The sequence below is a fragment of the Phyllobates terribilis genome, unplaced genomic scaffold (genome assembly GCF_046119375.1).
Source record: "Phyllobates terribilis strain yellow unplaced genomic scaffold, ASM4611937v1 Scaffold_11__3_contigs__length_659146591, whole genome shotgun sequence".
Taxonomy (NCBI): Eukaryota; Metazoa; Chordata; class Amphibia; order Anura; family Dendrobatidae; genus Phyllobates; species Phyllobates terribilis.
Window position 1 is genome coordinate 458,343,489 of NW_027362771.1, and position 24,008 is coordinate 458,367,496.

The window sequence follows — 24,008 nt, forward strand, 5'->3', positions numbered from 1 at the left end:
TAGTCCTCCATACAGTATAATGGTCCCACATAGTCCTCCATACAGTATAATGGTCCCACATAGTGCTCCATACAATATAATGGTCCTACATAGTTCTCCATACAGTATAATGGACCCGACATAGTCCTCCATACAGTATAATAATCCTTAGTTAGTGCTCCATACAGTATAATGGTCCTTACATAGTGCTCCTCCATACATTATAATGGCCCCACATAGTGCTCCATACAGTATAATGATCCTTACATAGTGCTCCATACAGTATAATGGTCCTACATAGTTCTCCAAACAGTATAATGGCCCCTCATAGGCCTCCATGCAGTATAATGGTCCCACATAGTGCTCCATACAGTATAATGTGCCCCACATAGTCCTCCATACAGTATAATGGTCCCTACATAGTGCGCCATACAGTATAATGTGCCCCTCATCGTCCTCCATGCAGTATAATGGTCCCACATAGTGCTCCATACAGTATAATGTGCCCCACATAGTGCTCCATACAGTATAATGTGCCCCACATAGTGCTTCATACAGTAACACTTAAAAAAATAAATACTCACCTCTGACCATTTTCCCACTGCTCCGGTTTCTTCATGGCGTCTTCAGATTCTCTGCAAATCTCGGTACAGCGGGCGCGTTGTACTGACGTCATCACGCTGCGCTGAGATGACAGACATGGAGGGGGAATTGCTTTTCAACATGCCTAGATGTAAGTGCGATGCCAGGCGGGCCAAATATACTCAAGGGACCCACACGGCGTCGCGGGCCAAATATACTTACCCTGTGGGCCAAGTTTGGCCCTCGGGCCAGAGTTTGACATATGTGCTCTAAGGATATGTTCACACAACGTTTTTAAATATGGATTTTGGTTTTGATTCAGCACTAAAGTCTGCTTAAAAAATCCTCAGAGGGAATGTGTCATCAGAAAATGACCCATTACTTAAATCAGGTTTTTGTGTTAAATTTATTTTAGAAACATTTTTGTCTATTTTTTTTCCATATCACAACCGGATATTAAAAACGAGAAATCTTGCAATTTTTACATTGGGCACTGTGGCTATTCTTGAATCAAATATCCTGTTTCAGGTAATTCACATGTATATTAGCAGCCTTAGATTAACTCAGACTTTATTTTTTGCATTGAAGCATCTAATAAGCGTGTGCAAAGATCATCATGAAGGCAGCAAGACCAGGAGGAGACATCTATAGTGAATGGTGGATCCTGTGTCCTGTGGATCAGTTGTGTATAGAGGTGTTACCTCTCACTGTAATTCTGCATGTTATGATAAAGAGACTTCGGAAAACTCTTCCTAAAAAACACAGGAAGTGTGATTGTAAAATAGCCCTAGTGGCCATTGTGAAAACTTCAAGATTAATAATTTTTTTATATACCTATCGTAATATGAATTAAAAAAGAGGATTACCAAATGAAAAAAATATATCTTCAATACAAAAACCTGATTTAAACAATATTGCATTCTCTGATAGCACATCCCCTCTAAATGAAAGGTATACGGTAATTGATTACAATGAGAACACGCACCTGCAGGAACACTGCAACTTTTTCTTTCTTTTTTATCTTCGGTATTTCTTTTTTTGTTAAAAAAAAGCATCATGTCAAGATTTGGTGCCTTACAAGCCTTGAAAATACTTCAAACTTGAGAAATGAATAAACTGTAAGGAGAGAAAAAATGCCCCAACACTAAAAACACCCACAAAAATGTTCTGGTTTTGCGTCAGAATTTACTGTCAGAAAAATCCACGCAAGAAATTCCATGTGAATATGACACCCATAGAATGCTGTAACACGGTGCTAGCTACCTTCACGTAAGGCATTACTTCTCAGAACTTTATTAGAATAATAATCACTAATAAAAAGAAGGGGATAAAGATGTATTTTAAATAAAAAAGTAGAAAACAAAAAACATGGCAAGCAATTAAAACACAAAACCCCAATGTTCTTGGTTGTTCCAGAATAAAATAAAAATGTACCATGTCATGCAGCAATAAACTGGTATGTAATGAGGTTCTTTACCTATATCTATATTTCACATCAAATACTGTTGAGTCTTCATCCTCAAAATTGTCTTCATTGAGAGGAGCCATTTCTACTCGTTCGGCTGGCGTCGTTATGATGTCATATTTTCGAGTTTTCCGTATTCTCTTTCCAGACCTAGGAAAAGACACATCATTTTACTATAAAAAAAAAAAGCTTTGACTGATCATAAGCATTAATATTGAATAGAATTACACTTTAAAATATCAACCACAATACATTGAATTTATAACAATCACTGGTGGTCCCAGCAGACTGACCTCCCCTGATAAAACATTGGTGGCTGATCCTAGTGATATGGCCCAATTGCCTGTGGTGTACCAACTCCTTCCAGCCCAAACCAGGGAAGTTACTATCATCACAAAACCTACTCTTCAAATTAAGTTTTTATGTTACAGGTATGTTTTTAAAAAAATACAATGATTTTTTTTTTTGTCACAATTTTTATTCTAAAAAATATAAAATTATTGTTGCAATTATCACATTGGCCACTGGGGCTTTTTTAGACTCTTACTTCCTGTTCTATCAGGAAGAGCTTACAAGGGTAGAGACAAGTGACACCTATATACACAGCTGATAAAACAGGAGCCACCAATCACAATAGGTGATGTCTCAGATGACCCTGCTCTCCCCCTTTCAAAATGACTTTTGAATAGGCTCCTTAGTCACTTCAGTCTGACCATTGTGGCTTATGTACATGTGTTGTTTCCTTACACAAAAGGAAGCACAAGTCAAAAAAAAGCCCCAGTGACCAGTTTGAAAATTGCCACTGGGTTTTTTCACACTGCACAATGACTTATTCCTTCCAAAGACCATACTAAGGACCAGGGAGCACTCATTACGGGTGGAAGAAAGGCGATTCCGGCGCTAAACAGGAAAGGGTTCTTTACAGTAAGAGCAGTCAGGCTGTGGAATGCCCGACCACAAGAGGTAGTAATGGCAGATACTATAACAGCTTTTAAAAACGGACTGCATGATTTTCTCAGTAAACATAACATTGTGGGTTATAGATAAATTTAGTGACAAAATGTACAATTGTAAATTTTTTTCCCAGCAGGATGGTGATGGAACTCGATATTCGGAATCGAAGATCATTTTTATTTCAAACTAAAATACAACCGGTTTCGACTTCTTTGAGCCTTCCTCAGGTATAACATCATGCATATAAACAGATCTATCTAAACACATCTTATAGCAGATATCCCTGCTTGTCATTTTGGGTGGGGAGTGAAAGATCTGTTTTTCAGACACACCCAGATACTTAGATATGCAGGATTTTGCACTCTGAGGAATCTAACAAAACCCATATACTAAATGACTTTTATGCACAGTTTTTTTTCCCCTTTTTTTCCCCCTGATTTTTTCTCTGATTGTTCCTCACCTGGTTTTGGCTCCCACTCCTGAGAAAAAATACTGTCCGAATACTGACCAAATACTGATAGTGGGGCCGTGACCTTACCGCCCATGAGGGAGCTATTCTCTGCTAGGGGCAGATACTGATTCTGATCAGTGTCTATTCCCCCCCCCCCTATTTTTCCCTCCATTGGCAGCATTGGGTGCTCTCCTCTCTATTTAGGGTGTCAGTACATCTAATAGTTGTGCAGTCGTAATTACCAAGTGGCAAAATGCACCTGAATATTTATGACAACTACAGGTGAAACATGGTTTTTTAATGTACCATATGGTTTTTAGACTGCCTTGTCCCTTCTCTTTAAAGGGAACCTGTCACCAGAAATAACGCTATTAACCTGCAGATATGTGGTTGAACTGCAAGTTAACAGCGTTACTAACCAGCCCGTCGCCAGCACGCAGCGAGGAGAAAATGTACTTTATTCTTCCTACCAGCACTTTGTTTCAGTCATGGGGGTGGGGACTCCTGCCCCCATGTTCAGTCATCGCTCATTTGCATGAGAATACAAAGCGGCTGTAACCATGCCCCCGGCCCTGACTGACACTCCCTCTGCATTGCGGCCTGCTGTCAGTAAGGACCGGGGATGCGGCTACAGCCACTGCTCTGTATTCTCTGAGCGATGACTGAACCCACGCAGCTCCCATCTCTATGACTGAAACCAAATGCTGGTGGGGAGAATAAAGTTCATTTTCTCCCCGCTGCATTGGGCTGCGTGCAGGCGCCGGGCAGCATAATAACGCTATTAACCTGCAGATTATCCAAATATCTGCAGGCTAACAGCGTTATTTCTGGTGACAGGTTCCCTTTAAATAGTAGATACAGTACATGTAACAATTAAAATCAACACTAATGACAGAGGGGCTCAGTACTGCAATTGTTTTTTCACATGTAAAGTGCCATGGAATAAATGGCGCTATAATAATAAATAATAATGGTTGTACAATACAAAACTTCTTATCCATGGCCCGCATACAATACAATGTTGTCTCAAATGTGCACATATAGTAGGTGGTAATGGCATAATGGCGTTAAAGAGGAATGCAAACCATATATTAAATATTCAGACAGATTAGAAAGCATAATGCTGAATGCAGGATTTGGGAACGAGGGAAGGAAGGAAGGAAGGGAGGGAAGGAATAGTTAACACACTTGCACAACAGGCTCTGTATCTCAGTCTTCTCTAAATTAGGTCATAAAAATGCCAGGCCATTTAAGCAAAATCAAATGCTCTTAAAACCAGTGTTAAGTAGTCACACAGCGTGCGTAAATCAAGCATATAAAAATGTTCCCCTGGGCAACTGGATTAAATATTGTCTTGTTCGTGACAATCTGTTCATTAGCTCATCCATCTCTCCTTACTAGGAAGATTACAGGAGATATAAAACTTCCAAGATTGTTATCATGAGCAAAGGAAATCAATCTATATCTAAAATTTCAAAGGCGAAACCTACTTCTTTTTTTTCTTCCCTAATAGGAAAATCATGGCTAACAGAAGTCTCCAGACATAATTATGGTAAATGTTCTCTATCTGAGGTGCATATGGAAGAGGAGAAGGTTTTCTAGGAAATGCATTCCTCCGTAAATAACCACCCTGTTAAAAATTAAACATTTACGGGAATGTCCTAGAGCTTATCTGGTGTCCAGCTTGGTTAGACATTAGCGCCCACTGGACTAATAGCACATAATAGGCAAATGCTAGTAATAAGAAGAAATATAGCCTTATGCTTCTCATTAATAGATTCGTGTTCACAGGAAGCACAGTGCGCTGACTCACAGACATTTTTGGATACTTGACAAAATTAAAAAAACAAACAAAAAAATTAAATTCAATTTCTGTAATAAGTATGTAGCTTTATCTTCCTTATAACTTACATATATACCTGTTTATGTGTGTGAAATTACTTCAAAACCGTCTAGGAATACATGTGGTCAGAGTTGGACTGTGTTCACATATATGTTATTAGCACTCATACATATGGCAATGACATTTGCATGGCCAGTGTATGACAGACCCCTGCACACCACTTGAGCGGCTGCATGGCATTGTTAGCATAACTCAATGCTAATGTCATGCATCTGGGTTCGAACCCTTGAGCCTGTGCTTTGTGATCGGCTTCACTGTCCGTCAAGCCACAGCAGATGCACCTTTTTGCCAGGTGTGTAGTTTCTGTTATCCTTGTTTCAGACTTTTTAGGATAACTGATATTTTCATTTACTCATTTGTCTGCCCTATCAACTTTCGGGTGCAGCTTTATATACTTTTCGACCTGCTGGTATTTCCTGCTGGTGATACTCATTTGGATGTACAGCCAAACTGCTGTATTTAATCTAGTCAGTGAAAGACCAGCTAGGGTTAATCTCTCTGCTATTTATGTTCTTTACCCTGCACCTATCTTGTTTTTTTTTTAGGAATTAGTTGAAGTACATATTTAATCCTTTATTTTGTATTTTGTGCTTTATTTTACTCACTCTGGGATCTCTTCCTAATTCAGCACACTTTCCCTTCTGTAGGTAATTTGCCTTCCGGTTCTTTAGGAGGAACGTGAAGCTTTTGACGACCTTTCAGGCAGTATAGGTCCGAGTTGCCAATGCCTAGTCTGTGGTCAGGGCTATCTCAGCTCACACAGGATTCACTAGGGACTGCGGGGTAAGGATCTCCAGACTGTGCAGGAACCGGCAGGGTCAGTTGCAGTTTTTAGTGTATTACCTAAAAAATTACCCATTACCTTTTTCCCCGACTGAATTGCTTCACTACCATAACAGCTACATGCCGCAAATCAGCTTTCCTCCAAGGAAACTATGGTCACAATAAGGACTAATAAAATATAATAGTAGGCTGTGTGTGGTACATTCAGGATCTGAATACGACCCTATACATGTGGCTTTAAAGGGTCTGTCTCCCCCCAGATAACTCATTAAATATAATCCACATGGGTGCAGCGTCCAGCACTTCAGAAGACATCTCAGTTTTGCTGCTAAAAGTCACAGCCTGACAGACATTTTTTCTGCAGTAGAATACTATATTATTACAAGGTTGGGATTTTGATGTAATACATGGGCGGCTTGTGTCTGGCAGTGCTTCTGTTAGTTATCACCTTGAAAAATAAAAGGGGATCAGAAGCAGAGGGCTACCTCCATAAAGTCTATATGCTTCTTATATACACCAAATGGTTACATTTTCCTCAGTGTTCTGCTAATCAGAAGAAACCAAGAACTTTGTTTTCTATTTTTTAAAAACTGGTCTTGCTCTGTTTAATGAAGTGTTGTCAACTGAGTATATCAGTATCATGGAAGTAACGTATTTCAGACACCTATACCATGTACCCATGCATGACAGAAGTTTAAGGCAAATATGTAAGATCACACCACACCTTTATTAATATATCTAAAATTAAATACACAGATAGTAGTAGTATAGTGATAACACAAGATCACCAACAAACAGGATGGGTAAACACCTGGATAAAAACATGCACCCTGCAATTTAAATGTCTACCAAAAGATAGCGAAAAAAAAAATAATAATAATAATAATAATAAAAATACAATTGTGTGTTGTCAAGAAGAAACAATATATCCTATTAAAAAAAGTAAAGTAAAGGGATATAAGGCACCAATTGACTCCATAATCATGTGTGGGGTCACAAAACAAAACAAAAAATTTGGCAGTGTGAAAGCAGCGTCCACTGCTAGTTCAATGGTGCGCCACAGTGGACGCCGCGTTCACACCGCCGAATTTTCCTTTACTGGTCAGCAAGCCTGAAAATTCTGATGCTGGATACTGCATTCTTCCCCTGTGCATTTACTTTGTTCTAAGCAATACGTACACTGATGAAGGTCTTATTAGACCGAAATGTCTGTGCCACTGTACTACTTTATCATCATTAAAAGTATTCAAGATTTTCTAAGTCTACTTGAGTGCCAAGTTTCTCTTCACGTATATCAGGCTTTGTCCCCTACTTGAGCACCACCTAATACCAAGAGTGCAGTAGTTTGCCCTTCTTCCTAATAAAGAAGGTGTGACCAATGAAGAAGGTGTGACCAATAAAGAAGGTGTGACCAATAAAGAAGGTGTGACCAATAAAGAAGGTGTGACCAATAAAGAAGGTGTGACCAATGAAGAAGGTGTGACCAATGAAGAAGGTGTGACCAATAAAGAAGGTGTGACCAATAAAGAAGGTGTGACCAATAAAGAAGGTGTGACCAATAAAGAAGGTGTGATCAATAAATTTGAAGAACACCTTCTATCTAGGCATTACGCAACTAAACATGGGGGACATTTCAAGGGTTCAGAAATTTGGGGAGCACGCACAGTGAAAACACACTGGTGTTAAGGAGACTACATTAGGCAAATGTCACGTATTGAAAGTTAATGGATATTTGTGATTGAATTGTTACGTCCAATAAGTAATCATATACTGTATGCAGCGCAATTAAGGTGGTAATTCCCAGGCGGATACCATCCCTGAGGAGGGAAAATGTGTTTTCTGAAACAGACCTTTTGGTCTGTGCCTGTATGTGTACAATCATCCTGACATCACATAACACTGCACCTGGGACCCTGACCCTAGTGTGGAACACAATGACTGCACATTTATAGCCATTCTGTTTGTGCAGTGTTTTGTTCTGGTGTGGAATAATTGGATGTGAGTAATATCTCTATATAATCATTGATGTTTGTCAGACATGTGCAAATAGTGTTAACATACTAGTGTTATCAGAACTTTCCAATAAGACCAAGAGTATGAAGGTTTAACCCCTTAGTGACCAGGCCAAATTTTTCAAATCTGACTTTACAGGGCCTTGTGAAAGTATTTGGCCCCCTTGAACTTTTCTACCTTTTGCCACATTTCTGGCTTCAAACATAAAGATATAAAATTCTAATTTTTTTGGGAAGAATCAACAAGTGGGACACAATCGTGAAGTGGAACGAAATTTATTGGATATTTTAAACTTTTTTAAAAAAATTAAAAACTGAAAAGTGGGCGTACAATATTAATCGGCCCCTTTATTTTCAGTGCAGCAAATTCACTCCACTCAAGTGACCTCAGTCCCAGCAGCTCTGCGCTATACACTGACTGTCAGTGTATACAGTGATGTCCCCTACAACAGTCAAATCAGTGATTGCTGGTGTGTCTGCTGTAGAAGTGACCCAGATTGTCATGGGACATTGGATTATGTCATTACGGCGGACAGGTCACGGATATTGTTGTTTTTTATTTTTGGTTTCTTACAGGAGACAAGGGCATTGGGGATTAGGCGTTAGGTGAGTATACAGTGTTTTTTATTGGTAAAGAAATTAAAGTCGTGTGGAATTTTATTTAAGATAAAAGACTTTATTCTGGCCGTGTCTTTATTTCAAAACTTTGACTACGGGGTTAGCAATGGGGGCGTCTTATAGACGCCCTCCATTACTAAACTGGGCTTCATGTCAGCTGCCGATACAAGGCTGACATGTACCCCAACCCTATTATCCCACTGGCCACAGCACCAGGTCAAGTGGGAAGAGCGAAGGCTAAGCACCAGATTAGGCGCATCTTATGGATTCGCCAGTTCTGGGGCCGCTGAGAGATGATATTACTAGCCTCGGAGGCGGCCAGAATCCATAGCCCCTTCTCAGGCTATTAATATCAGCCAGCAGCTGTCTGCCTAGCCTCTGCTGGTTAGATTTTATAGGGGGACCCTACATCAATTTTTTTCTGGGGTCCACCTGTCATCTAGCCAGTAAAGTCTAAGTAAACAGCTGTGGACTGTTATTAATAGCCAGTGAACATTTTTGGATAATGGACCCTTCCCTGGTTAGTAATATCAGCCCCCAGTGGTTGGCTTTCACTCTGCTGGTTATGAAAATGACGCGGGAGCCCACGCCATTTTTTTAAATTTTAGGCTATGTGCCCACGATCCAGACGTAACAGCACTTTGGACGCAGCATATTTTTGCTGTGTCCAAAACGCTGCATTCTATTGAACACAGGTAAATCCGCATGTGTTCACTGAACCATGCGGATTTACCGCATTCAATACATTCTAGTGTTCAAATTTCTGTTACGGAGACTAGCGAATCCGCAAGTGAATTTGGCATGCTGCGGTCCTGAAAGATGCGCCACATGACAGTGTCCGCGGGTGATCCACAGCCTCAGTTGCATGCATAGAGGGCATGGAATTTCTATAAATCCCATCCACTATGCTGTAACATCTGGCCGCTGCAGGTTTGATGCTGCATAAACACGCAGCATTAAACCTGTAGCGACTCCTGATCATGGGCACATACCCAAACTCACCCGCAGCATGTCAATTTCTGTGGATCCGCATGTAATGACAAACCAAATGCGGCATTTAGAACACAGCGTTTTGGACGCAGCGAAAATATGCTGCGTCCAAAGTGCTGATGGCTGCTGCTGATGGAGACGTAGTGGCTAACCAAACAGCTGTGAGCTGTTCTTAATAGCCAGGGAACATGTTGGCTTAATAGCTCTTTCCAAAGCTAAAAATAGCAGCTCTCAGCTTCCAAAGAAATTACATGAATGGGAATCAGGGCTAATGGGATTAGGTGTTGCTGACACCAAGCCCTCTGTTTAGTGATGAAGAGTTGTCAACCAGACACCCGCATTACTAAACTTGTAAGCTGTAACTAAAGAGTTAAATAAACACACACAGAGTAAAAACTTTATTTGAAATAAAACAGACACATTCTTTAATCATTTAAGTTAACCAATATACTCACCCCAGGTCCGACGGTAATCCAAGGGTTAAAGCGATGTCCCACGTTTCTTTTTTTTCAAATATCTTTATTTAGCTCCAAAAAGCATTCATTGCTGTACAAAAACGCATCAAAAAAAGTGAGTATATGCCGCAGCGTTTTTCCTGCCAAGAGATGCAGAAACCTTGCAGAAATTTCTGCAATCAAATCCTGAACGTGCACACATAGCCTAATAGTTTGTTTTTACTTCTAGAATACTCCAGATTTCTGTAACTTCCCCTCTATAACTTGAAAACCAGTCTGGCATTTCAGGAGTGCTATCTGTAGTGTGCAATTGTAACCTGGGGGTGTTTTGCTGGGTTTCAAGTCATATGTAGCCTTTCATGGTAATCTGTAAAGAATCATGCGGATAAATAAACATAGGCAACAAAGGAAGAGAAATAAATATATAATCTAGTGACTGGTCTTTTTGTGCCATATTTGCTTTGAACTTATTTTTAGATCCAGATTAATTGGTAAAGTGGGGAAAATGACCACTGCCCGTGAAAAGAAATGAGAAGCATATAAAAATAAAGAAATATACCATATGTCAAAAAGGAATATAAACATCTGAAATTGTCTTTAAGGTTGAAGTTAAACATTATGGCTTCTTGCAGCATTTTGCAGAAATCTTTCAAACTTTGTCATTGTCATGGTGCAAAATAAAATTGGGACCAATTAAGGACTTTCTTTAGAATGAAATCACATACAGCAGATATTTCTACAACTGCCCCAGAAACCAATGTGTATTCCCCTAAAAAACTCATTCACATCAACAACACTGATTTTTAGTCACAGAAATTTATGCAACTAATCTGCTGCATGCGAGTTCACCCTTATGGTAATTATTATGAACAATGAAAATTTTGCTGCCTTTTTTTTGGGGCGTGGCAATGCCTTCGGGCTGAAATTGCTTGGCTGTGTTTTTTGTTAATGAGTATTTAACCCCTTTACCCCCGAGGGTGGTTTGCATGTTAATGACCGGGCCAATTTTTACAATTCTGACCACTGTCACTTTATGAGGTAATTACTCTGGAACGCTTCAACGGATCCCCCTGATTCTGAGATTGTTTTTTCATGACATATTGTACTTCATGATAGTGGTAACATTTCTTCGATATCACTTGCGTTTATTTGTGAAAAAAACGGAAATTTGGCGAAAATTTTAAAAATTTTGCAATTTTCAAAATTTGAATTTTTATGCCCTTAAATCAGAGAGATATGTCACACAAAATAGTTAATACATAACATTTCCCACATGTTTACTTTACATCAGCACAATTTTGGAACCAAAATTTTTTTTTGCTAGGAAGCTATAAGGGTTAAAACTTGATTAGCGATTTCTCATTTTTCCAACAAAATTTACAAAACCATTTTTTTAGTGACCACATCACATTTGAAGTAACTTTGAGGGGTTTTTATGACAGAAAATACCCAAAAGTGACACCATTCTAAAAACTGCACCCCTCAAGGTGCTCAAAACCACATTCAAGAACTTTATTAACCCTTCAGGTGCTTCACAGGAATTTTTGGAATGTGGAAGAAAAAAAATGAACATTTAACCGTTTTCACAAAAATGTTACTTTAGACCCAATTTTTTTTTCATTTTCGCAGGGGTAACAGGAAAAAATGGACCCCAAAATTAGTTGTGCAATTTCCCCTGGGCACGCAGATACCCCATATGTGGGGAAAAAACACTGTTTGGGCGCACAGCAGGGCTCGGAAGGGAAGGAGCACCATTTGACTTTTTGACTGTAAAATTTGCTTGAATAATTAGCGGACGCCATGTTGTGTTTGGAGAGCCCCTGATATGCCTAAACAGTGGAAACCCCCCACAAGTGACCCCATTTTGGAAACTAGACTCCCCCTGGGAACTTATCTAGATGGGTGGTGAGCATTTTGAACCCCCGGGTGCTTCACAAATTAATCCGTAAAAATGAAAAAGTATTTTTTTTTTCACTTTTTAATTTTTACGAATCAATTTGTGAAGCACCTGGGGGTTCCAAGTGCTCACTATGCATCTAGATAGGTGCTTTGGGGGGTCTAGTTTCCAAAATGGGGTCACTTGTGGGGGAGCTCAAATGTTTAGGCACACAGGGACTCTCCAAACGCAACATGGTGCAAGGAGTTTATATGTTCTCCCCATATTTATGTGGGTTCCCTCCCACACTCTAAAGACATACTGATAGGGAATCCGGATTGTGAGCCCAAATGAGGACAATGCCGATAATGTCTGTAAAGCGCTGTGGAATTAATGGCGCCACGCAAGTGAGTAAAATAAAAAAAATAAATTATGCCTCCTTGAAGACCTTGTCCTTTTTTTGTCATTTTTCATATTTCATGAGTAAAAACTGGTGTATTTGCTTATTGTGTGCCAGTGGGTACAATGAAGGAATCATTTCTCAACTAGCCATAGCAGATTTTCTTTTTTCCTGTGAAATTTGACAGAAAAAAAAACTACTTTTGTGTAGAATCAGAGGCATATGGAAGTTCATCTCACGCCCCACTATGGACGCCCGAATTAGGGTCATGGGGAATCACAGACTTATGCATTCGCCCATATTACATTTATAAAAGCTTTACTAATCTCATGCTTCATTTGCTGAAGCCCATTATGTCATTTATAATAACCAAAGGCGGAAATAGATCCCAGCCAAGGGTACAAGGGATATTTGCTCAGATTTTTTTTCTAGAATAAGATACAGCTAAGTGAATACATCAAATTATATCTCCATGATCAGGTTTGATGGAAAAAAATCTATTTTCCATTCAATGTAAGACATAACCTATGTGAATTCCATTACGTTCCTAGCTATTGTTCTAAAGATCTCAAACACAACAAAGCAGTGCAAGTGACCCAGAGCTTCAAAGTCATCTGTAAACCAATAGCGTAAGGAAAGTTAGACAAGCGCCCTTCCTTCCTGTGTATATAAATCAGTCTATCGCTGCAGTCATTGATCACAGTGAATGCTGCCGCAACCTCCAAATTCCACAACACAATGCTTTACAGAAGCAACATAAATTCCTGCAAACTACGATGCACTGACTTATATCCACTCTACTGTGTTCTGCAGCTACTTAAAATTGAGAACTTTTCTTTTTTTTGCTTCTGCCAATGATAAGGGTTGTCTACAGCTATTTGTGAAGAATGAACAAACAATAGGTAAGAATTGTGATGGACCTATCAAACTACTGTAATACATAAAAAAGAAAAATAGTTGTAAAAAAAGAAAAAAACAAAAAGTGAAAACCTAGTACAACAATGGAAACATTGCGACTGCTCACATCACTATGGGCAGCACATCCCGGGCAAGGCGTAAATGGGATTTCAAAAGCACGCACTGCTTTTCCTTACCCGGACCAATATAGTGAAGTGGGTCAGGGATTCAGTTACTTCCTTGGATTTCTGTAAGTTAAAATTCAATTGATTTGTAGCAGCTCAGTATAATTGCCTTCTATAAAAGGCTTCACACACCAGCTGCCATAACGCTAAGCATATAATCTTGTTTGTATACTTGCCTTTCTACAGCCAAAATGCAATAAAAATGTGTAAAAAAAAAAACACACTCAAAATCAGAAGTTTTTTTAATTCGGTTTTCGAGTGCATTTTTTTTTTACACGTAATCTAATTTACCTAATTGGTGCAGAAAATCTGCAACATCAAAAACTCACAAAATACTGTTGGTGGGAACGTAGCCTTACTCTTGTTTCTTACTCCAACTTCTACATTATATCGTCTTTCTGCTCAGTGTGAAGTGGGTGGTCATTCAGTGCTGACGATGAGACCACTGAAAACCACATCATCCCCAGCTTCCTCTACATTCTCCCTGCCTTTCCCTTTGCACAGATGACATTAAAGGGGTTGTCCACTACTCAGACAACCATTCTGAATCCCTAGGTTTCCCCCCAGTAATATAATAACACCTATACACATCTCCGGTGCCGGCACCGTTCCAGCGGCTTTACTCTCCCCTCCTTCGGAAAAATCAAGACATCGGGAGGAAGTGAGAGCAGCTGCTTCATGACAATCACATGAGTTAGGAGGGGAGCATGAAGCCAGCGCTGATTGGCTGCAGGAACTGTGTGACATAACAATATCACGTGAGCCCCAGGAAAGTCAGTTCTGACATTGGAGGGGCGCGTAAGTGTTGTTATTTTACTTGCCGGAAACACGGGGATTCAGAAGGGGTTGTTGAAGTAGTGGACATCCCCTTTAACACACTTCATCAAGCTACATTGTGATCTGCTAATGGCAACAGAGTCAGAGCTGACAAGTGGAAACAATACTAAATAATAAAAAAAATATTATTAATATATATTAAGAGTTACATGAGTAAATGTACAGTAATTCTTTTCTATCCTCACCACCCTGTGAATGTTATAATCCTACATCAAATAAGTCTGTGTTTTAGATATATTTCCCTACGCATGCTCTCCTAACTTTTAGCTACCCATAGCAACCAATCATAGCACAGCTTTCATTTCAATAGTATTATTTAAACAATGAAAGGAGGTGTCATTATAATAAATACGGCCTGAAATATTCATGATTTTAATGGAAAAAAATAATTTGTGACTGGTTCTTCTGTGCTCGCTTTGCTGAATCTATCACACCGCTGTGTAGAGCAGTTAGAGAGGAGAATAATTGTTCCTCCCTTGGCTGCAGCAGGAGCACAGTGCCCATTTGTTTGCACTGAGGTCGATGTAACCATGCACAGCAATACTGCAGGTATCTACTGAGCATGTGCGACCTGACATAAAAGAACTACAGGACATATCCATGGGAACCACGTAAGCAAAAGCCTCAGACATGCAGCGAGATATATCTGGAACCGCAAGCACTTTTGGAAATTGATTACATTACTTATTTTAGGATCTTAAGCCACTGAGCTGTGATTTTTTCCCCTCAGTATAGATGTCTCTTGCTTATGATTGGTAAATGTCACGTAGGGAAAAAATACTAAAATCAACACCCCCAGAGAAGAATCCTTGCTTACATTCCTTTAGCTAAAGGGTAAATTAAAATCGAAACAATAAAAAGTATTATCTCCGCAATGGAGGTCAGATATTAATAAATAAAAATGACATTTTACTCAGCTCTGCAGCCACTATTCCATGATATGACCAACTGCGTCCCTCGATAGCATTAATACCTTAGAAGTCTGCTCACATGTTAAGCTCAACAGAGAACGCTGCAGATATCACTGAGCAAAACAAAGACTATTAGGCTATGTGCCCACGACGCAGAAATTTCTGCAGCATTTCTGCATCTCCCTGGCAGAAAAAACGCATGCAGATTGTACATGCGTTTTTCCTGCCAAATACATGCGGATTTGAAGCGTTATTCACATGCGTTTCCGCATGCGGATTGACAAGCGCTTTCCAGGCGATTTTAGCATCACTTGGAAAGTGCTTGACAACTAGGTCACACTATATAAATCCATGCAAACGGCATGGATTTATATAGTGTGACCGTAAAAGAATGGTAAAAATAAAAAAATAAACCTATACTTACCTTCCGATGGCCCGGCGTGTCTTGCTGCGCTCCTTCCTGGCTGCCAGCTGATCGCAGGACACTGCACTGAAGGGCCTGCGGTCACATGACTGTGACGTCACCGCAGGTGCTTCAGTCTGCTGGCAAGCACAGGGAAGGAGACCGGGGGCCGTCGGAAGGTGAATATAAGCTTTATTTTTTATTTTATTCTTTTTTTTACAGGTGCAATGGTACCCAGGTCTGGATGAGAGTCTCCTCTCCTCCAGACTTGTGCACCATCCGCACATTGAAACGCATATAATCCGTGAGTACAAATGTACTGATACGGATTATTTGCGTCTCAATGCAAGTCAATTGCGGCGATTACGCCGCGCTTCCGCAAAATTAATGGACATGCCACGGATTTTTGAGCGCAGCATAAACGCTGCGGAAAAAACTGCAGCATGTGCATTGAAAGTGCGGAATTGCATAGGGGACCATGGCAGAAGGCTTACCACGCGTTTATCATACGTTTACGCTGCGGAAATTTCCGCACCAAAAACGCATGAAATACGCATCGTGGGCACACAGCCTTTCAATGACCACACGTATACATTCATCAACATAATGAAAAACAAAGGTTATAACTTATGTAGAAGCTTTTCAGCACCGTGGGCTACTTTAATCAAGCTCCCTTACTGCACATCTTCAAGAAGTTACTGCGTATTAGACTGCATTGGAAAGGTAAAACGTTGAATGATGTGGTGCTACAGGCAATATTGCCACTTTTTCTTTCAAATCCATTAAATTAGCATATCACATATGTATTTTGCCATCTCCTTCCAACTATAGTTTAAGGTCAACTTTTAACATGAGAGTTCTGAAAAAAATTGGGCAAACTGCTGATTTTACCTGGGAAGTTGCTGTTAGCCTTACAGGGAAAATAGAAAACTATGTGCCCACGATGCAGAAATGAAGCAGAAAATTTCTGCAGCATTTCTGCATCTCCCTGGCAGAAAAAAACGCATGCAGATTGTGCATGCGTTTTTCCTGCAGAATACATGCGGATCCACATGCGGGTTCACATGCGTTTCCGCATGCAGATTGACAAGCACTTTCCAGGCGATAGCATCACTTGGAAAGTGCTTGACAACTAGGTCACACTGTATAAATCCATGCAAACACCATGGATTTATACAGTGTGAACCGTAAAAATTAAAACAAATAAAGCTATACTCACCCCCGAGGCCCCGGCGTGGCTGCAGCGCTGCTTCCTGGCTGGTTCCCGGCTGCCGGCATATCGCGAGACAGAGCGGTGAAGGGCCTGCGGTCACATGACTGTGACGTCACCGAAGGTCCTTCAGCGCTGCTGGCATTCAGAGAGAAGACGCCGGACAGGTGAGTATAAACTTTATTTGTCATTTTATTCTTTTTTTACAGGTACAATGGTACCCAGGTCTGGATGAGAGTCTCCTCTCCTCCAGAACTGGGTACCATCCGCACATAGAGACGCATAGAAGCCGCTTGTAAAAATGTACAGTCGCGGTTTCTATGCGTCTCAATGCAAGTCAATGGCGGGAGTTCCGCTGCGCTTCCGCAAAATTAAATGACATGCTGCGGATTTTTGTACGTAGCATAAACGCTGCGGAAAAATCCGCAGCATGTGCATAGAACATGCGGAATCCCCTTGGGGACCATGGGGTGCGGATTACCTAGCGTTTCACAAGCGTTTATGCTGCGGAAATTCCGCAGCATAAACGCTTGAAAAACGCTACGTGGGCACTCAGCCTTACTGACTATTGCAGTGTAAACATATCCATGTTTGATTAGTGCTTGGCAAACTGACACAACCCTTTTAACTATCAGGGACGTAAGAAATACATCATAACTTTTAGGCTGGCGCTACATGGTGATCTTGGCAATGACACAGGTCACACATAAAAAAGCTCTATATACAGTGGCTTGCGAAAGTATTCACCCCCTTGGCTTTTTATCTATTTTGTTACATTACAACCTGTATGTAAATATTTTTGTAATCCGATTTGCGTGTGATGCATCAGCACTAAATAGTCTAAGTTGGTGAAGTGAGAAAAATATAGGCATAAATTAAATTTATGGAATCAAATAAATAAAAATTGGCATCTGCATATGTATTCACCCCTTTTGCAATGAAGCCAAAACCCAGTGCTAGCAATTACCTTCATAAATCACATGCTTAGTGAAAGGAAGTCTCCCTGTGTGCAACCTGTGTCACATGGTCTGTCAGTATACACACACCTTTTCTGAAAGGCCACAGAGGCTGCAACACCATTATGCAAGAGGCACCACTAACCAAACAACACCATGAAGACCAAGGAGATCTCCAATCAAATCAGAGACCAAGTTGTTGAGAAGTACAAGTAAGGGTTGGGTTATAAAAAAATATCCCAATCTCTGATGATCCCCCGAAGCAGCATCAAATCCATTATCATCAAATGGAAAGAACATGGTACCACAACAAACTTGCCAAGAGAGGGCCACCCACCAAAACTCTCAGCCCAGGCAGGGAGGGCATTAAATCAGAGAGGCAGCACAGAGACAAAGGTAACCCTGAAGGAGCTGCAGAGTGCCCAAGCAGAGACTGAAGTATCTATCTATACGACCACAATATGCCGTACACTCCATAGAGGTGGCCTTTATGGAAGAGTGGGCATAAAAAAGCCTTTACTTACACACAAAAATTCTAAGGCTCGTTTTGAGTTTGCCAAAATACATGTGGCAGACTACCCAAACGTATGGAGGAAGGTGCTGTGGTCAGATGACACCAAAATGTAACCCTTTGGCCACCAAGGTAAACGTTACGTCTGGCACCAAACCAACACCGTTCTTCACTTCAAGAACACCATCCCCACAGTGAAACATGGTAGAGGCAGCATCATGCTGTGGAAATGTTTTTCGGCAACAAAGACAGGCAAAATGGTCTGAGTCGAGGGGAAGATGGATGGTGCAAAATACAAAGATATTTTTGAGAAAAACTTGTTTCAGTTTGTCAGTGATTTGCGACTGGGACAGAGGTTCACCTTCCAAGAAGACAATGACCCAAAGGATGCTGCTAAGGCAACACTCGAGTGGTTTAAGGGGAAACGAGAAAATGTTTCAAAGTGGCCTAGTCAAAGCCCAGACCTTAATCCAATTGATAATCTGTGGTCAGACTTGAAGATTGCTGTTCACCAGTGAAAACCATCTAACATGGAGGAGTTGGAGCAGTTTTGCCTTGAGGAATGGACAAAAATCCCAGTGGCAAGATGTGGAAAGCTCATAGAAACTTATCTAAATCATTTGATCAGGAATAGAAAACATTTATATAACATTTCATAACTTTCCCAAATTCTTATGAAAACATTTACAGCACATCCTGCATTGTATTAATCAACCCAATTTATTATATATTTTAGGCGTCGGAGTTGGTACATTTTAAACCAACTCCGACTCTTTTTAATAGGAACGGTTGTACACTACCTGAGCAAGGCAACTACAAATTAAAATGAGCTGTGTAGTGCAACTCTGTTCCATGTGTTTTTCATCCAACCGCTGGTCAGTGTGAGGGGATTGGCCCAGGTTTGGGACTCTCACCAATCTGATTTGTGTTTACCTATTTTATGGCTAGGGCATCAGTATATGATGACCGGAAAGCCCCTTTAATTCACCTTCTTTTCAATTCCTCTCACTTGGTTTTCCTTCAATATACGCTTCATCTGCTAGACATGCTTTAGATACAAGGAACCACAAGGAAACAGCTTTTGACTTCCAAACATTAGTGACTTAATTGTAACCCAGAAGAATAGTCGATAACTTAAAAGTGAAAATCACCTAGAAAGAAATGTCAATACCTTTCCTACATTACATTTTTCTCTCCCTAATATCAGTTTACCATTAAAACAAGATGTTAAAATTTACGGATTAGAAAAAAAAAAAAAGAGAGAGAGATTACTGAAAACTTTGTATATATGATTACTATGAGGGATTGTATTTAACTGCATCTTTAAAGGGAATGTCAGCAAGCTTTTACTATGTGATATGAAGACAGCTGGAGATAGAAGATGAAACACAGAATTCAGGGATGTGTCACTTGTCAAAGTGCGTGCTGTTGTTTACTAACTGTGAAGGATTTATCACTAAGAGATTAATATTGCTGGACTACACTAGTCTGGCAATGCCCCTCCCCTTTTGATAAGCACCTCACTGTCTATGAACTTTGTACACAGAGAGCCTGGTGTGGGTGGGGTTAGCTTTCTAGCTCTGCTTCATTTTAAATCTAAAAGCTCTTATTGTGTCAGAACAGCTACATCCAGTAAACTAAGTGATCCATCATAAGATTCAGTTTCTAATTGCCTACATCAAGTTGCTCTCAGCTGAGGTAGCAAAAACCCGATGACAGATTCCCTTTAACTGTCCATGTTCTTAAACAGATCTGTGCAATAAACCATCCAGAATTCTGTAAGATAATTAGTATTTCTAGAAAAAGAAGTGGTATAAAACTTAAACATTACAATTACTCTATTAGATCACATTGTACATAACAATTTGGAATTATTAACCCTTTAAGGACTGAGACACTTTGTACGTCAATGACCAAGCCTCAGTTATTAAATCTGATCAATGTCACTTTATGAGGTAATTACTCTGGAACGCTTCAACGGATCCCACTGATTTTGAGATGTTTTCCCTTGACATATTGTACTTCATGATAGTGGTAAAATTTGTTTGATATAACTTACGTTTATTTGTGAAAATATTGGAAATTTGGCAAAAATTTTGAAAATGTCACAATTTTCAAAATTTGAATTCTTATGCCCTTAAACCATCTCACACAAAATAGTTAACAAATAACATTTACAACATATCTACTTTACATCAGCACAATTTTTGAAACCTAATTTTTTTATAGGACGTTAGAAGGGTTAAAAGCAATTTCTAATTTTTCCAACAAAATTTACAAAACCATTTTTTTTTTTAGGGACCACATCACATTTGAAGTGACTTTAGGGGGCCTATATCACAGAAAATACCCAAAAGTGACACCATTTTAAAAACTGCACCCCTCAAAGTCATCAAAAACTTCCCAGAAGTTTATAGAGCCGCGATTTAAAAAAAAAAAAAAAAAAAAAAAAAAATCACATTTTTCCTTTAGCCCCAGGAGAGTATGCACTGTACTAATTGTTGTGCAATTTCTCCTGAGTACACGATACCCCATATGTGGTTGAAAACTATTACTTTTGAGGCACGGTGCAAAGCTCAGAAGGGAAGAAGCGCCATATTGGAGCTCAGATTTTGATGGAAAGGTTTGAGGGTACAATGTCACATTGGCAGAGCCCCTGAGGTTCAAAAGAGCAGAACCCCTCTCATAAGTGACATCATTTTACAAACTACACCTCTCAATGAATTCATCTAGGGGTGAAGTGAGCATGTTGACACCACATGTGCCTCACAGAAATTTGTACCATTGGACGGTGAAGAAAGAATAATTACATTTTTACCGCTAAAATGTGGCTTAAGCTCCAAATTTTAAATTTTTATAAGGGCTAATAGGAAAAAATGGACCTCTCAGTTTGTTGTACAAGTTCTCCTGAGTGCGCCAATACCCTACATGTCATCAGGACCTACTTTTGAGGCACAGTGCAAAGCTCAGAAAGGAAGGAACGGCATAATTTAGTACAGATTTTACAGCTATGGTTGCGGGTGCCATGACCCACTGGGAGAGCCCCTGAGGTGTAAGAACAGCAGAATCCCCTCATAAGTGACCCCATTTTACAAACAACACCTCTCAATGAATTCATCTAAGAGTGCAGTGATCATATTGACACCACAGGTGGGTCACAGAATTTTATATCATTGGGCAGTGAAGAAAAAATAATTACATTTTTAACAAAAAAAATTTGTTGTAAACTCAGATTTTACATTTTCACACAGGGAAATTGGTAAAAATTACACCAAAATGTGTCACAAATTTCTGTTGAACGTGGAAATACCTCATATGCGGCTGTACAGTACTGCTAGCCACACGGCAAGACTCAGGGGGGGGGGGGGGCTATTTGCCTCCTGGAACGCAGATTTTCCTAGAATAGTTTGTGGACTCCATATACAGAGCCCCTAAGTTCTATAAAAGCAGAATATCCCCCTCAAGTGACCCTATTTCGGAAATTATACCCCTGCCAAACATATGGACGCCAAATGTGGTTTAGACACATTGTGGGGCTCAGAAGGGAGAGGGCTTTTGAAAGTGGGAGCGCAAGCTCCCTATATTTCCTTTGACAGATGATGGACCTGAGTGGGGATTTGCTTTTTATGTGAATTGAGTTGAAGCTTTTGACGGGAACAGTTTACATAACATTTCGGATCACATTTATCTGGCGATCTACACTGAGCATTTATATCAGGATTTCCATCTAAATCTCCGAATGACGTAATTCAGATGAAACCCCCGAGGGATCCATTCATTATAATGAGGCAGCAGAGGTACTGTGGACTCCATCTGGCCTCTGTTCAGCGGTGTCTTTCTTTTCAGAAGTGCACAAAACTGTGGCGGACCACACTTTTATGCATGCCTAAAAAGATGGACAACGTGGGATCATAGGTCAAAGCGTCCACAGTGCCCCCCATCTGCCTCATTATAGGGAATCTTCCATGGTCTAAATCACGTATTTCAAAAATTTACATGGAAAACCCGATGTAAGCGATCAGCGTAGAGCGCATGATAAGTATGAGCCAAGCCTTACTTCGATCTTTGGGAGGCAGAATTAACAAATCAACAGCAGGTGAAGAATTGTTTTTATTTATTTTTTACACCATTCCTCGTGCGGTATAAGTGATTAGACAACTTTATTCTTCAGGTCGGTGCGATTACAGCGATACCAGATTTATATCGGTCTTTTGTGTTTGGCTGCTGTCATACACTAAAAAGACGCTTTTTTTTTTTTTTTTTGCAAAAACTAGTTTTTGCATCTCCATATTTTGAGAGCCATAATTTTCCAGTATTTCGGCTGAAAGAGTCAAGTGATGGCTTGCTTTTTGCGGGACGAATTGACGTTTTTATTGGTACCATTTTCGGGCACATGACATTTTTTGATCACTTTCTGTTCCGATTTTTGGGAGGGAGAATGAACAAAAAGCAGCGATTCAGGAATAGTTTTTTTTTTTTTTTTTTTCTTTAAGATGTTTCGCATGTGGGAAAATTGATAAGGCAGCTTTATTCTTCTGGTCGATACGATTACAGCAATACCACATTATGTCATTTTTTTATGTTTTGGTGCTTTTAAACAAAAACTTATAGAAAAAAAATATTTTTGCACCGCTATATTCTGAGAGCTATAATTTTTAATTTTTCCACTGATGGAGCTGTATGTTGGCTTGTTTTTAGCGGGACACAATGCCATTTTCAGCTATACCATTTTTATTTACATTCATCTTTTTGATCGCATTTCATTCTAATGTTTTTCCAGCAGTATGAACAAAAAACATAGTTTGCCACGTTTTTTTTATAGCGTTCACTGAAGGGGTTAACTACTGTGACCGTTTTATAGATAGGGTCGTTCCGGACGTGGCGATACCAAATATGTGTACTTTTTTTTGTTTATATTTTGTTATGTAATTTTTAAAAAATATATTTTTACAATTTCTTTTTACTTTCTTACTTAGTCCCTCTATGGGACTTTCACTTTTTTCACTTTGATCGCAGGTATAATGCATTGCAATGCACCAGCATTGCAATGCTTTATACCTGTCAGTGCTGCACTGTCAGAAGCATCTTAGAGCATGCAATGAGCATAGTCTAAGATGCTTTCCATAGCTTGGTGACCCGGGGGTCATCATGAAGAACCTGAAGGGAGATCTGAAGGGAGAGGGAGCCCCCTCTCACTGCCTTTTAAATGCCGAGATCACTCTTGATCGCAGCATTTAGAGGGTTAAACAGTGGAGGAGGTTTCACCTTAGAGCGGCTCACTTTAGAGAGTTGTGTTGCGAGCAAGCACAACACCGAGGGTCAGGGTATGGTATAGCTCCAATCGTCTAAGGAACAAGCTGCAGCAGCTACTCAGAAGTGATTATAATGTCAGGGCATCCACATCCAGAATTATCATGAAGTCCGGAGAAAAATACTGAACATTGTAAGCTACTGGTTCATGAAGTCCAAATGGAAAACAAAGTGGATCCCATAGATATAGAGTAAATGAGTATTTTATTGTTAAAAAGTATAAAAACAAAAAACAGGTAATTTTTAGAACTTTTTGGTATCAACTCCACTCGCCATGTTTGAAGGAAGAAGAAAGATGAGTACAACCCCAAGAACACCGT

The 24,008-nt window shown here is 39.9% G+C and overlaps 1 protein-coding gene across 1 annotated transcript in view; it reads right to left on the reverse strand.

Annotated features, from left to right (window-relative positions):
* FAM174B (family with sequence similarity 174 member B) overlaps positions 1-24,008 on the reverse strand; it is a 78,820-nt gene that overhangs the window by 37,125 nt on the left and 17,687 nt on the right. The window contains exon 2 of the mRNA XM_073653301.1: positions 2,039-2,176. Within this exon, the coding sequence (XP_073509402.1) occupies positions 2,039-2,176 (138 nt within the window). The remainder of the gene's footprint in view (positions 1-2,038; positions 2,177-24,008) is intronic.